At 38.8% G+C, this 16,541-nt stretch overlaps 1 protein-coding gene and 1 pseudogene across 1 annotated transcript in view; both read left to right on the top strand.

Moving 5' to 3' along the window:
• Positions 1-16,541, top strand: part of LOC140941648 (uncharacterized) — a 563,750-nt gene that overhangs the window by 78,730 nt on the left and 468,479 nt on the right. Inside the window, exons 9-11 of the mRNA XM_073390668.1 lie at positions 1,685-1,960; positions 2,471-2,746; positions 4,262-4,537. Of these exons, the coding sequence (XP_073246769.1) occupies positions 1,685-1,960; positions 2,471-2,746; positions 4,262-4,537 (828 nt within the window). The remainder of the gene's footprint in view (positions 1-1,684; positions 1,961-2,470; positions 2,747-4,261; positions 4,538-16,541) is intronic.
• LOC140941638 (fibroblast growth factor receptor 1-like) overlaps positions 5,550-16,541 on the top strand; it is a 51,952-nt pseudogene continuing 40,960 nt past the window's right edge.

The following is a 16,541-nucleotide window of genomic DNA, read 5'->3' on the forward strand; positions in this document are numbered from 1 at the left end:
CACTTTGCAATTTGACTCCTAAACAGTAAAATGCCTTAAAGGCGAAGTGAGATGTGATGGAGGAAAATGCATCAGTGTGACGAAGCTTTGCGACGGTAACACCGACTGCAAAGGGGCTATTTTTTCTGAGGGGAGGGGGCGGCTATACACACTCAGGCTACCATAAAACCTTGTCGACGACCATTGCATGCGACAGAATCTCATGTGAGACTGAAACATAAACTCATTCAGAACATTGTACCCTTTTAAAAGACTTTCGTAACCAAAAAAAAGAGTACCATTTTTTAGTGGGGGCTGTATAATAACTTTTAAATTCCACCATTATGAAAAAAAATAAACAAGTTAGCCAGTAATTCTAAGCAGGAAACAATTTGCATTATTTCCACGCACCCCTCCCCCAATCCTTCTGTGCCCCAAACTATAGCGTGACAGTATAACGTTGACTAATTTGACGTAACCGGAAATTCCAAAAATTTTGTCGTTCTACGAGCATAAAATGCGACAGACTGAGCTGATTTACACTAGACAGAAATAATAGGGCCATTTATACGAGGAAAAAGAAGGCGCGTCTTAAATAAGGCGCGAACTGTACCATTTATACGAGCATGCCTTATCTAATAAGACGCGTCTTAGCTAAGCCGCGTATTATTTTAGGCGAAATGTGCCGTTTATACGGAAAGTTCGCGTCTTATTTAAGACGCGTCTTATGTAAGACGCGTCTTATGTAAGACACGTCTTATTTTTCCTCGTATAAATGGCCCTATTGTATTTTATGAAAACCAGAAGTATACTAAACTGACAGTTAACTGCCCATTGATCCCGCCTGATCCAGGGGCCTCACTGACTGCACTGAGACTTTACTGCGCTTTTTACAAACATGCGAACCTCTAAAGTTCAAAAGCTACCTTCACAATTGTGTTTATCGCTGCCGTCAATCATAACGAACGTGACCAGAGAAAACAGTGGGCAATATGTTTGTGAGGCAACTAACAATGTGACGACAGTTCAGTCCAATTCTGCTACACTAAATGTAAAATGTAAGATTACTTATTATAATTATTACCTAATTATTGCTAAGAATACTCTTAAACCTGTTGTGTCCTTTATAATATGCAATTTTAATAAAATACATGGTTTATATCTTTTTACATTTAATGTTGTTTAAAATTCTGATACCTTAGTGTGGTTAACTATGTTGTTACATATACAGTATATCCTATGAAGGAAGCAAACAAAGCAACACGAGGTCCTATTAAAAGATGAATAATTCCCTAAACCAGAAAGTTTCCTTGTCTTTCAAGCCTTAAAATTCACCCTTTCAGGTCCTTTCTTGGAACGCAAAGACAGATTTCCCAAATCTTTCATTTACTTTGAATGATGAAATCCTCACACTTTCGTATACCTAAAGCCTGAAAAAGGAGCCCCTTTCTTTCCCTTCCGCGCGCCGGTTACACAGATTGCTCAGCGACAAATAATTAATCGTCATTCTCTGCTATCAAGTGTTTTAAGACTTACTAACTCCACAGAGTATGGATGCTTTTTACTCACTACAGTGACATCCTAAGAGCTCACGTAATCTGCGCCATGAGACGAACTAAAGTCAACATAAGACTATTTAAGATTCATTCAGCGTTTGGTATTTTCCATTATTTTCTACTTTAATCGCATTGTCTTCTAATTACAGATCAGCCTGAGTTCCTTACCCATCCACGAAATCAGACAAAGACAGAAGGAGAGAATGTGACTTTTACCTGTGATGCAGATGGAAATCCTACACCCACATTCTCATGGACGAGAGACGGTTCTGTTGTGAATACGACTTCAAGAATCACTTTTAACGCAGATAAAAAGCAGTTAACTATAACGAATGTGGACAGAGAAGACAGCGGAGAATACATCTGTGTGGCTACGAATGATGTTAACAAAGTTCAATCCAACTCTTCCACATTAACTGTACAATGTAAGGGTACTTTTGCTTGATTTTTCAACATGATAGATAGTTAGATGTGTGCGCTCAAAATCGTCGTTGTGAGTCGTCTCGAGTAACATCACCTTTAGACCATTCCATCTCAGGGATTTTGCATAACAGGATTTTCTTTACATATCAGACTAGTAATAACCAAAGGTTACGGAGTGCGGGCGACAACAATCGAAGGTCAAAACCCTTTTGCTCCAGCGCTGTGCTTTGCATAATTTTCACGTGAGGAATGGTCAAAACACGCGTGATCTGATTACGAGTGATAAAAGGTACAAGCGCGCGTGATCCAAGTGCGTTCTTTGCATTCCATACATTCTTAGTGGAAATCCAAACGAATGCTGGCCCCATACATGCGACGCATGGGTAATAACAAGTTCAAGTAATCTGCGCCATGAAGCGCACAACAGCCATAAAAAAGACCATTAAAGATTCATTCAGCGTTTGGTATTTTCCATTATTTTCTACTTTAATCGCATTGTCTTCTAATTGCAGATCAGCCTGAGTTCCTTACCCATCCACGAAATCAGACAAAGACAGAAGGAGAGAATGTGACTTTTACCTGTGATGCAGATGGAAATCCTACACCCACATTCTCATGGACGAGAGACGGTTCTGTTGTGAATACGACTTCAAGAATCACTTTTAACGCAGATAAAAAGCAGTTAACTATAACGAATGTGAACAGAGAACACAGCGGAGAATACATCTGTGTGGCTACGAATGATGTCAACAAAGTTCAATCCAACTCTTCCACATTAACTGTACAATGTAAGGATACTTTTGCTTGATTTTTAAACATGATGGATAGTTAGATGAGGTTTTTACGAGATATTCTTTACCTCTGCTTTTCATTTGCATTTTTTTTCTAAGGTGTTTTTTTTTCTTTTCGCTTTTTTTAGCCTAACTATTATTAATACGATCATCTAACATATTTTATTATTATTCCTTCAAAATGTATTCCCGTTTTTGATTGGTTAAAACCACACGCATAATTCACCATAACCAGCTGCTGTTGATCAAATTTGGAAAGAATTTTGTCATATTGATGAAGTCAAAATGGCGTCAAAAGTGCAACCTGATTGCAGGTTATTATACCGTTGACCGATAAAACCTGGGGACGAGGCTAAGTGGTTTTGGTAGTTAAAACAAAATGGCGGCTCGTTTCACGACGAAATATTGTCTAAAAACATCGCAACAACAGCAAGAAGACAACTAGACGGACAACATCTGCTATTTGAAGTATATTTGCAGACCTGAGCAGACCTTAATCTTCTAAACTTCCCGATAAAGATGCATTATCGATATGAACTTACATCGACCGAGGTTACCATGTTTTAGCTTGTTTTTAAACTTGGAATTATTTTGAAGGAACAGTAAAAAAATTATTAAATTCGCCTTTCGTTGAATATGAAGAATTTTGCACATCTCGGAGGGTGTACTGATCCACCTCGTCCTTCGGCCTCAGTGGATAACACCCTCCTCGATCTGCAGAATTCTTCATATCCTACTCAGCCTCATTCAATGATTGCTAAAGATTTACTGTAGCTCTGTCATAGACCTTTGCAGGTATAATTCTGTTAATATTTTGCTAATGATGATTTTACAAAATGTTACTAAAGGACCCCATTCCGTTTAAGCCCAGTGGCTTCCCTTGGACTTCCTCGCCATTAGCTTTTTAAACACTTAGATTTCTTGTTTCTTGGTACATCATTATGGCAAAACAATAAACTGAACTGAACTGAACTGATCACCAGGATCACATCGCAAACCGGAGAAGAAAACAGCAAAGCAGCCAGCAGCAAGGGGCGTGGCGTTCATACAAAACCGTTGTATTTTTTAAACTAAGCTGGAGGAAACTCGCAACCCAACATTACGACATTGTCGCGACATTGTGTCAAATGGTTGCAATATTGTTCCAACATTGCTACGCTCTGATGCACTCAAAATCGTCTTTGCGATTGGTCTCGCATAACATCACCTTAAGACCATTCCAACTCGGGGATTGTGCATAACAGGATTTTCTTTACATATTAGACTAGTAATAACGAAAGGTTACTGAGTGCGGGCGACAACGCTCCAAGGTCAAAACTTTTTTGCTCCAGCGCTGTGCTTTGCGAAAGTTTCACGTGAGAGATAGTCAAAACACGCGTGATCAGATTACGAGCGATAAAAGGTACAAACGTGCGTGATCAAAGTGCGTTCTGTGCATTCCATACATGCTTAGTTGAAGTACAAACGAATGCTGGCTACATACACTTTAATCGCATTGCCTTCTAATTACAGATCAGCCTGAGTTCCTTACCCATCCACGAAATGAGACAAAGACAGAAGGGGAGAGTGTGACTTTTACCTGTGATGCAGATGGAAATCCTACACCCACATTCTCATGGACGAAAGACGGTTCTGTTGTGAATACGACTTCAAGAATCACTTTTAACGCAGATAAAAAGCAGTTAACTATAACGAATGTGGACAGAGAAGACAGCGGAGAATACATCTGTATGGCTACGAATGATGTCAACAAAGTTCAATCCAACTCTTCCACATTAACTGTACAATGTAAGGATACTTTTGCTTGATTTTTAAACATGACGGATAGTTAGATGAGGTTTTTACGAGATATTCTTTACCTCTGCTTTCCATTTTCATTTTATTCTCAGGATTTTACTTCCACACCTCTGAGAAGTGTAGAACTAAGTAAAGAATGGCAGAGGTTTCGTGACCAGGGGAAAAGTGTGACATTATCCTTACTTTGTCAGACTTTTCCACACTTCCACACCTCTAAAAAGTGTGAAACTAAGTAAAGAATGAGAAGCGATTCATGACTGGGGGGAAAGTGCGACAATATCCTCACTTTGTCAGACTATTCCACATTTCCACACCTCTGAGAAGTGTGGAACTAAGTAAAGAATGACAGAGGTTTCGTGACCAGGGGAAAAGTGTGACATTATCCTTACTTTTTCAGACTATTCCACTTTTCCACACTTCTAAGAAGTGTAGAACTAAGTAAAGAATGACAAAGGGTTCGTGACCAGGGGAAAATGGTGACATTATCCTTACTTTGTCAGACTTTTCTACACTTCCTCACCTCTGGGAAGTGTGGAACTAAGTAAAGAATGACAGAGGTTTTCTGACCAGGAGAAAAGTGTGACATTATCCTTACTTTGTCAGACTTTTCCACACTTCCACACCTCTAGGAAGTGTGGAACTAAGTAAAGAATGACAAGGGGTTTTGTGACCGGGGAAAAGTGTGACATTATCCTAGCTTTGTCGGACTTTTCCACACTTCCACACCTCTGAGAAGTGGGGAACTAAGTAAAGAATGACAGAGGTTTCGTGACCAGGGGAAAAGGGTGACATTATCCTGACTTTGTCAGACTATTCCACACTTCTACTCATCTGAGAAGTGTGGAACTTGGGATGAGAAAGGAAAGTAGGGTTATTTCACACTTCCACACCTCAGACAAGTGTAGAACTAAGGATGAAAAAGGAAAGTAGGGATCTTGTGGCCAGCGCTGGACATTTTTGCTAACGGCGAGCTGAGATGTGATGGAGTAAAATGCATTAATGTTACGAAACGTTGCGACGGCGAAGCCGATTGCGTGGACAGTTCGGATGAGGAGGAGAATAATTGCCGTAAGTCTGAAACTTCATAGTCCTTGTGCCCTTAACCCCTTACATCAGCATGCATATTCTACTCACTGTTCTCAACCCACTTCTTATTATTGTGACGAAAGGGAATTTCTTCAACAATCAAGGCCGTTTTAATGACCCTTCCTTTATTCTGGCGCTCTGACTGTGTGATGTTTCGAAAGCAGTAATCAAATATAATAGACTGTGACGTCAGTGAAGCCAAGCATGTTCCTTTTTTAGTGCTTGCTAACAAGCTGTTTGTTGTCGTATTCGTATATATATACTGACACTCGGATGATTACAAACCGAATTGGACTTCACTCAGTCCTGTTACCATTACTACTACTTCTACTACTGCTACTACTGCTACTGCTACTGCTACTGCTGCTGCTAGTGCTATTACTTATAACGTGCAAATTCGCGTATGTATATGATCAAATGCGCGTTACAATAATTATATAAGAAATATGAAATAAAATAAATACATGGTTATATACAATTTAAAATAAGAAATTAATAAAAAAAGTAGATATATACATGATAAAAGAAATGTTAAAAGGATCTCAAAATATTAAAACATTCTAAAAACTATGTTAAAGCCATAGGCTTATTAAACAAGTAAGTCTTTACCTAGGTTTTAAATGGGCAAAAAATTCTTCTCATGTCGAATGTGTCGAGGAAGGGCGTTGAAGAGAGATGGCGCCATCACTGAAAAGGACGTGTCACCCAGTGTTTTCGATGTCTTAGCATACAATGGCTTAAGAAGCAAATCATCATTTCGTCGAAGAGAATTAAGAAATGGTAAACGTGTTGTAGTGTACAACCATCGAGTTATGGATGTACGCGGGAGGTTACTAAGCGCCAAAGAAGCGTACGAGTTAACTCTAGCTTCTTGAGTGCTTAGCAAACCTTCCAAGTTCATCCATAAATCAATGGTTGCAGAGCCGGATCGCTTAGATAATTTTTTCTTCCTTGAATCTACTACGGAATCTGAAATTGTTGAAATGGTTAATTCTCTCCGTCTTAATACTGCGGCTGGCCATGATGAGATACCTATCTGGTCTGTTTAACAGTCTATTTACTATATTTCTGAGCTTTTGAGATACGTTTTGAATCTAATATATAGATTTAGCCAGGGCTAAAAGCGAAGCTCTTGTTAATAAAACTTGTAAACAAAAAAAATTAAATCGTCTAATGCTAAACGGGGAGGCCAATGGAAATGGCATCAATAGATCTAATTAGCAAAAAAACAAATTGCACGTGCAGCACACTTTTTTTTCTAATTAGCAAAACAACAAAATTTGCACGTGCAGCACGCTTTTCGTCCTTCTTTGCCGTTGTTTTGCACAACTACAACGCTGTTTTGTAGGACTAAACGTCAAACTTCCTAGTTGCACATTATTTTTATGGAGGAATTCTTACCCAATTGTCTCCTGTGTTGATGTTCGCTTTTATTTTTCACTGCCGCTCAGTTTCACCTTGCTGGCCACTAGCATTTCTCATTGTCTCACAGCCGCTTTGAATTTTCATGTTTTTCTTCCTACAAAATTCTTCTCTTTTGTTCTCAGAAACTAGCTCTAGCTCAGTTTCTCTGTTATCCACGTGAGTGTAAACATCAAAAATAACGTTGAAAAAGACACGACTTTGTTGTTGTTTTTTCTTTCTAAAAGTCCGGGCGGCCATGCGATTTCTTTCTAAATAAAACCTTGAGTTGCATTTGGGTTGCCATACCTGTTAATTGAATTATTTTACATTGGTATGTCTGTGGTGCGGACGGACGGTCGGGCGGGCGGTCGGTGTACGGTCACGTGATTACCAAATTTTCTCGGATGGGTAGTTTACCACATTTTTTTACCCATGGTGCTCCGCTGCACGCTTCGCGCGCGAGAGCTCCGCTATCAATTAACTCAGGTATTGTCCTTGCTCGAATGAAATTGGCTCGTGTGGTTCCTCTATATAAGTCTGGTGATAAACGTTTACTTTCTAATTATAGACCTGTATCAGTCTTACCAGTCTTTTCTAAGTTTCTAGACAAGGCTGTGTATAATCGCTTAATTCGCTTTTTTGATAAGTATGAGATTTTATGCAATAATCAATATGGTTTTAGAAAGAAACGTTCAACTTCGTTAGCCTTATTACACCTGCATGACAAGATCACTTCGGCTATTGATGAGAGGAAACATACAGTAGGAATTTTTCTTGATTTATCTAAAGCTTTTGATGCTGTTAATCATCGTATTCTACTCGATAAGCTCAAGCACTTTGGGATTCGTGGTCTGGCCCTAGAGTGGATTAAATGCTACCTTTATAATAGGTATCAATACGTAGAATTTAACGGCATATCGTCTTCATTTCATGAAATTTCCTGTGGTCTGCCCTCGGTCCCTTATTCTAGTTCTTAATTTATATCAATGATTTGTGTCAGATTTCAAATATATACTGGTTTTATTTGCTGATGATACCAACTTATTCGTTTCTCATTTTGACTGTACTACTTTAATGAACTTGGTTAATTCTGAAATGCTCAAGTTATCTGATTGGTTCAAAGCCAACAAGCTATCTCTTAATATACAAAAGTCAAATTACATAATTTTTAAACCCAGACAGAGAAGAGATGAACTCACCCTAAGTATTTAGAAGGATGGTTTTAAGATGAACCAAGTTACGAAAGATAATTTTTTTGGTGTTATTCTAGATGAGACACTGTCATGGAAACCCCATATTTCTCAGGCTGCGAGCAAACTCTCCAAGTCTGTGGGCGTTATTCGTAAATTAAGAAATGGTAAACGTGCAGCGTGCAACCATGGTGTTATGGATCCCGGGTTATGGATGCATGCGAGAGGTTGCTAAGCACGAAAGAAGCGTAAGAGTCGCACGAGGTGATAGCCGAGTGCGACTCTAGCTTCTTGAGTGCTTAGCAAACCTTCCAAGTACATCCATAACTCCATGGTTGCACAGCTGCAACGTTTACCATTTCTTTTATAACATAATCAAAAGAGAAAAACATTATTTTCCATTTGCCTTCGGTTGAGTCATCGGTCCAAGTTCATGTATGCTGCCATCTGCCCGCGCGTAAACAAATCATGTTCTATGTTTTTCAAAAACTTGCCTTTGAGTTTTTCTTTCGCTGAATTAACCGTTCTCCGTCTTCAGGTAAATTGCAAAACGTTTTTCGTTGTTTTTCTTAATGGCATCTGTCTACTTGCTCTTAATATTAGGGTAAAAAAACTTTGAGGGAAAACTTTAGCTGCAAGTACTATAAACACCAACTAAAAAGACTCTACAAAATAAGCTAAAACTAAATAAATGAAATAATTATCAAGCTTATTTATGTGACAATTTTTGAAATAAACGTAAAGTAGAAACGAGAAAATTTGACTGTAATTCCTTTAGAATAACAGGTAACACTAATTTTAAAAAGAAATTAACTAGCTTTGTATCGAGATCTGTCTGGGGAAATCCAGCTATTAAAGTCAAAGTTGCAACTGAAATTCGCCGACACACAGCCCGTGCTGAAGCTGTTGTTTTTCGACCGTTCTCTGAAAGACTGTTATGAATGAACACTGAGGAACAAAAAAATACACACAGAAGTTATTTTTTGAAAAATTTATTTGAAAACCCAAATGTTTCTGTACTCAAATGAAATTCGCTTATGCCAGCGTAATGTGCCCTTTTGAACTCCACTAAAATTTTTGATCGATGAGATGAAAACTTCACAACAAAGCTGTCTCGAATTTGAGCGTGTTTCCTAAAATATTTGCTTGAATTTAGCATCAGCTTGACCAAAAAGTCAATAACACAATGCTAATGCTAAATTTACATTTCAAACAGACTTTCTCTTCTATAAAAAAACACACAAAATGTACCTTAAATCTTCGCTCGCTCGATTTTCCTTCAGCCGATTCTCTCTAGCCGCGAGGAAAACAGTGATCATCCAGGGCAAAATTGTCGCTTGACCTTTTCTCTTTTTTCCTTCAAAACGACAGCTTAGTATTTTATTCAACTTCCACTTTTCATCTGTGCATTTCATCGGTGTATTTTACCGTCAGGAGAGGAGATTTGTTGAATTTGCCTAAATTTTACCGCGCTAGCTCAGTTTCTTGGCGTGCACCCACGGGCAAATGGTAGTGGCTAACTGACCGATCACAGCACGCGATTTACGTTTGTTATGTTATAATCTAGTGTTTGCCTTACTAGGAAGGCTTTGTGTGCTTTATACTATTCACGTGTTTATTCTTATCTTCCATATTGCATTTTAGTGTGGGCTTCAACATACCCTATACCCACCCTAGGCACCTAGTCTTGTTGAAAAAGCGCATTGCTAGAATTATCAGCAAGAAGGGCTTCGACGCTCACACTAATCCATTATTTAAGAGTCCTATGATCCTTAAGTTAGAAGACATCTATTCTCTTCATCTCGGGAAATTTATGTTTTCTGTAAAAAATAACTCAGTTCCTTCCAGTTTTTCCAGATCCATTTTACGTACTAATCAAGTTCATGGTTATAACACTCGTAGTTCAAATAAATTTATATTCATTTCTGCCGTACCAACATAAGAAAGTTTTCTGTTTTTTATCAAGGTCCTGTTTTGTTTAATAAGCTGAATGCTTTCATTTGTGATGTCCCTTCTTATACTCGTACCAATCCAGAGTTTAAAACTTTCTGCTTTCCTGTTATTGAATTCTTAACTTAAATTAGTCTTTGTTTAGTTTTTCGTTACTACATGTATTTTTAATGCATTATTGTCCGCGAATTTTCACTTTTTCTTATTTCTTTTTTGACTGGGAAGCCCAGGCTTCATAAGCCTTCTGGTTTCTTCTAGGCTCCCTTGCCAACTTACAATTCTTATATGTATTCTTGTATTTTAATTTATTTTGGCTAAATAAAAGTGAACTGAACTGAACTGAGCTGCAACGTTTACCATTTCTTTTATAACATAATCAAAAGAGAAAACATTTCCATTTGCCTTTGGTTCAGTCAGCACATTTGGTACTTTAAACGAGTGGATGCATGCTGTCACCCTGCTCGCGCGTAAACAAGTCATGCCTTTCAAAAAATTCCTTCGAAGTTTTTCTTCTTCTCCGTCTTACGGTAAATTTCAAAACGTTTTTGTTGTTGTTATTCTGAATTACGTCGGTCTACTTGCTCTTAATATTAGGGCAAGTACTATGAGGGAAAACTATAGCTTCAACTAGAAACACCACTGTACGACGTAAAATATATAATAGCCCACTTTACAGTTACAGGTGAAAACGAGGCCATAGTTGACCTTGTTTTGATCAAACCTTCTTGCTTTATTATGTAAATCAGGTTTTTCTTATCCTAACTACGAATTTTTAAGCATAATTTCCATAAGAAAAGGAAGTATGTTTGTATCAAAACAAGGTCAACCTCAGCCTCACGTCTACTCAAAGGCTAGGATACTAATCCCACAAATGTAAAATGGTCTATTAAAGAAACAAAAAACGCGTCGGGTGATTTTAAAGAACGCGAGAGAAGTGCCTGAAGCACGAGCCGCAGGCGAGTGCTTCTCGCACTTCTCGAGTGTTCTTAAAAATTCCCAAGAGCTTATATAACTCAACAATGCATGAGGAACAAGTTTTTTATTTCTTTTATAAAATAGAAACGAAAAAACAGATGCCCTTACTTGTCCTGAAACGATCAAATTAAAAATCAGTAGACGTCATTTTACATTTTTTTAAAAAACTTTCTCCTTATAGATAAAACACAATCCTTTTTTTGTTTCTTTAACAAAACAAAAAGTTCATTTTTAACTCCTTTATGAATTAAAAAGACAAATCAGACAAACATATGTAAACATCGATTTTCTCCTGACAAGAACAAACTCTCTTATTGGTACAAATCTTGAATGAAAATGAAAACGCCGCCAGTTTTGCGAACTACTTTTAAAATCATTACAAACAGTTTCGCAAGTAAGTTCAGAAAAAAAAACGAAACAAGCGACGACTTGCTGTATTCTTCGCCCTTTTTACTTGGAGCTTCGGTGTAAAACAATGAGAGACTTTCATTCAGTTGTTTGTCGTCCATTTCTTGTAGCTCAGGTAAGCCTGGCACTTTTTGAGCTCTCTATTCCATGACAAAAAGTGCAGATTTAAATCATTTACGAAATGTTTTAGGCTTCTATTCCACATAAATGTGAGCGAAACTGCTTAATAAAGCGTCAATTTACAATATGCTAGTGAGTGATACCGAAACTTATTAAAAATCGTAAAGTACATGGTGTTTATTTGTTTTTTTCAAGTGGCTTTTCTTTTTCTTACCTAAACGAAATCCCGCTTTTTCAGTTCGCAGTGATTTCTCTCGTTCGTAACGAAGTAATTTGTTCTTCTACGTTCTTTTATACCTTTAAAAACTTTTACAGCCCAAGTTGTTGAACTTTTGTGGCTTTCGCCTCTGGGTCTGCCAAAAATTGATATCTGTCTTGTTCGCTCAGGTGTACAAACCTCGCATTCTTTTTTCAGTTGAAATTTTATCCAACTGGCAATCGATCTTTTCGTCTTTTTCAACATTTAGAGACTAAAACCCAAGGTCAAAGCACGGAAGATTTTCCGCCATAATGGCGGACAGGCGAAAACATAAATTTCTGTGTTTTTTGACAGAGAGTGTGACGTAGCTTGCGTGCATATGTTGCACTATAATGCACGCATGACTTGTGTTGCGAGCTTTATGGACATATAATGAACTGGTCTCGATCAATCAGAATTCAATTTTAACCTTGGCTATTTTATAATGCGTTACAATTTATACAATAAACGTAAAGCAGAAATATGAAAAATTGACTGTAGTTCTTTTAGAATAACAGGTAACACTAATTGTTAAAAAAAACTAACTAGATGCGAAATTTGTCGAAATTTCAAAAATGCGCCGACACAGCCGGCGCTGAAGCGAAGCGATGCTTGAGCAACTTATTAGATTCTGTTGTTTTACACATAATTTTCTCTACCATTATAAAAAACACACGAAATGTGCCTTAAATTTCGGGCTTAAATCCTTAAAAAACTTCGCTCACTCGCGATCAGTTGTTCTTCTGTCGCTTTATCTTTTCACTTCCTTCATTACGACAACTGAGTATTTTCTTCAACTTCCACTTTTCGTTTGTTTATTTCATCGGTGCATTTTAAACCTCACCCGAGAGGCTATTTAGCGCGCTAGCTTTTCTTTGGCGTGCACCAATAGGCAAATGGAAGATAGCTAACTGACCAATCAGAGCGCACGCATTACTTTTGTGATATAAATGCTGGGAAGCTGAACAAAGGTAAGTAGGCGCAAAGCCATAAATAGTTTTAAGGTCAGTGTAAATTATTTTATATTGAATTCGCTCTTTCACCGGCAGCCAGTGCAATGAGTACAACAGTGGGGTAATATGGCTAAAACGGGACGTACCTGCAACTAATCTAGCAGCCGCACTCTGAACGCGCTGTAACTTACTTAGGCAATTAGCAGGGAGACCATAGAGAAGGCTGTCACACGGGGACGGCGGAGCGTATTTGAAATGGGGGGCCTTGAAAGGGGGCGCCGAAGGCGCGAGTTTGTAGGAGGGTCTGTGGGCATCCTCTCGCAGAAAATATTTAAATCTAGAGGCTCGAAAATGGCATTTTCAACATTCTCCACGAGACATTTTTTTTGAAAAACTCAACCTGGATAAAGTGTAAAATGACAGGTACTTGATAGTTCTTACAGCAATATCAAGGGGGTTTTGTAAACTTGATACATATTTCTCGGCCTTCCATATATCCCGTCCTTAGTACACTGGCCTTCGATTTTATACGAGCTCTCCTTGCGCACGCTGGGAAAATGTTAAAAGCACGTAAACACGAAAAGTTTCCTACAGGTTTTGTCTAAATAGAGCAAGTTCGATTTAAACAATGGTTTCATCTAGTGATATCTTTTTGTATTTCACTTCTTTTTTCGAATAACTAGTGAGCAATAATCGAATTAACGTTAACGGACGTAGTTTACTATTGAGTGAAAAATGTTACCTGATACGATCCTTTGCTTAAAAATGACTTCACAATGGCAACAGTAAATGTCAATAACCGTACCTAAATTCCTAAAAACTATAAAATGGCATTTTACAAAATCCATGACAAATTTTGATCCATGTTTCATTTTCATGAGTTGGTAGTTCAGTGTAGCGACGGCCTTCTTATGGCATCACAACGTCATAACTTAATCGGTGATAATCCGGACCCTTTTCCTTTCTTTCCTTTTTTTAACGTGTGGATTACGCGTAGCGTAAGGAACAAGTTATTGGGCACTGCGATATGCAAATGTGTCACTCAGGTGTGGACACTTTCGTAATCAGTCGGCTCCGCACGAAAGCCCCCAATATCAAAACGACAAGTGTTGAAGATCGATCGTTCCCGTTCCGCGATCAAGAAGTGCTAAGCGTGCATTGTGTCCAGTTTGATGTTATGAGTTTGTACCTTTCACAGGACGATAAGTTGTCTTAGTTCATGTGGACTTTGAATGTTTCAAATTAACCTATGGCCAACTTTGAGACAGAAGTTTATAAACATTTGAAGCTTTTTGACTCGTCCAGGTCATAAACTTGACGAAAAGATCAGCAATTGCTCTTTGACCCCCAAGCTGGTCCAAGCTCACGATTCTGCTGTGAGTCTCACGGTATTTTAACTTTTCTCACGAAAAGACTCCCAATCTCATGGTTTTTTAGGGAAATATCATTCTGAATTGAAATGCTTCTTTGTTCAATAAAAACGAAAATGTTTACTGTTGCTGAATCGTAACTGATCCTCATGATGTAAACGCCGGGTATTGCAAGCTGTACAACGCCGTCAGCAAGAGACTTCGCGACGGTTTTGCGAGACACTTGTCGGCTATATGTTCTTCAAATGCGACGAAATAAGTTAAAGTACGGCTTTTACCGCCAAAACCCTGCTTGTTTTCCTCGAATATATCTTTCAATCCTTCATAAATAAAGTTCTATCAGCTTCAAACAGCGTCCACCGGCAGAATTTCTTAGGCAAAGAACTGAAATGTTAAGTATAGAGCTTCTGTTTAACATTTAAAGTGGCCGTGGCGCAATGGATATCGCGTTGCCCTTTTACGTCGTAGGTCTGATGTTCGACTCCCTCCCTCGGAGGAAAGGTTTTTTTTTTCTTTTTTCTTGGTCGTTTTGCTTTTTGTTTTGTCTTGTTTTGTTTTTTGTTTTTGTTTTTTTAACGTATCATTTTTTGACAGACTTAAATATACCGATAGACTAATTGCAAGTCCATTACCAGCGTTCATGTCGAAAATAACCAATCCACGAGTTAGCAATATAGGTACCCTTTGATCTTTACTCTTCATACGTACCTCATACCAAAACCAAGAAAAAATTTCCTCTAGAAAAGTGGGGGGCTAACCCCCCCCCCCAGCCCCCCCGGCTCCACCGTCCCTGTCGCAGTGGTCTACTCTACCCACAATAAAAGCATGAATTAAAGTTCTTGTTGTGTCTACAGAGAGGTATTTTCTAATTCTCCTACTATTACGCATATGGTAAGATGCAGCCCTGCAAGAATTATTGATGTGTGATTGAAAACTCAGGTTCTTACCAAAAAAATGTTCCTAAATTTCTAGCGGCTGTGAAACAGGTTTAATAGTCGAATCTCCTACAGACAACTTATCAGAATAATGCAAACTTTGTTCAGCTGTACTGTTGAACGAGCTACTATGATCAGGAACTCTGTCTTGCTATCGTTCAGTTTCATCTTATCCGTTTCATCCAAGCCCGTACAGCTTTTATGCATTACTCCATAGCTTCTAAACACTCCTTCTCATTTGCATTACCTTCCGGTTTAAAAGATAAATAAAGCTGCGAAACATCAGCATACGCATGCACAGTAGGCGAATGCTTCTTAATGACCTGGAACAACTTGTTAGCGTAGAGGGTGAGGAGACGTGGTCGCAAGCATGAACCCTGGGGTACCCCACATGTTAGCTGGAAGGTGCCAGCAGAGATCCCATCACTGAATGCAACACGCTGTTGGGCTGGTAAGAGTGGAATTAAGCCAGCGCCCTCCCTGTGATGCTAAATGTTGTTTCAAGGCGACTAAGAAGAACGTGATGATCAACTGACGATCCATACTCAGAAGAATATCATTTTGCACATTTAAAAGTGCCGTTTCTGTGCTATAACGCTTCCTGTAGGCAGATTGTAACTCAGGAAGAAGTTCATACGCTGTCAAATAATCACAGGTTTGACCATAAACAGCGCGTTTAGTCGGAAGCTTATCGGGCGCAAGTTGCTGAACAAAGGCTCAAGCACCGCTTTCTTTAAGAGCAGTGTGATCAACGCTTCCTTCCAGGCACTGGGAAAGTAGCCTTCAGTCAAGGAGGAATTTATGAGATGGGTAATCACTGGTAGCAATAAGTCTAAACAATCAGCAACCAAAGGCGTAGGCATGGCACCCAGGGCACAGTACTTTTTAGCCGAGGCCATAACATGAGACCGAACCTCACCCTCAGTAAGCTTGCGAAAAGAACAAAAGGCCAAACCTTCGTCTGCCAGAAGTCGTTCATCGGCCGGAAGTCGTTGATCGGTCGGGAAAGATAAATACAGCAGAAGCAGATTAGAAAAACAAAGCAAAGTGAGTGAGCAAAGTTACCCCTGTAACTCCACTTCAACTTCTGCGGGCATAGCTTCTTCCCCCACTCTGTCACACGCGAAAGTCGTAACTGCTGCCTGAAGTCCAAGGGAGAAGATTACCGCACCATGATAGACAAGACAATAGTTACCCGCTTGGAAATAATTTGGGAGACGGACTATGGTTGATTGGTCAATGTCACGGGATACGCATTTTATGTCACATGAACTATTTAGCTTGATACAAAAAAGGTGAAATTACACCATTTTATATTAACAGGCAGAAAGGAATAACCACCAAATATGCCATTTTTGTTAATGAC

This window comes from Porites lutea, chromosome 6 (genome assembly GCF_958299795.1).
Source record: "Porites lutea chromosome 6, jaPorLute2.1, whole genome shotgun sequence".
NCBI classification, from domain to species: domain Eukaryota; kingdom Metazoa; phylum Cnidaria; class Anthozoa; order Scleractinia; family Poritidae; genus Porites; species Porites lutea.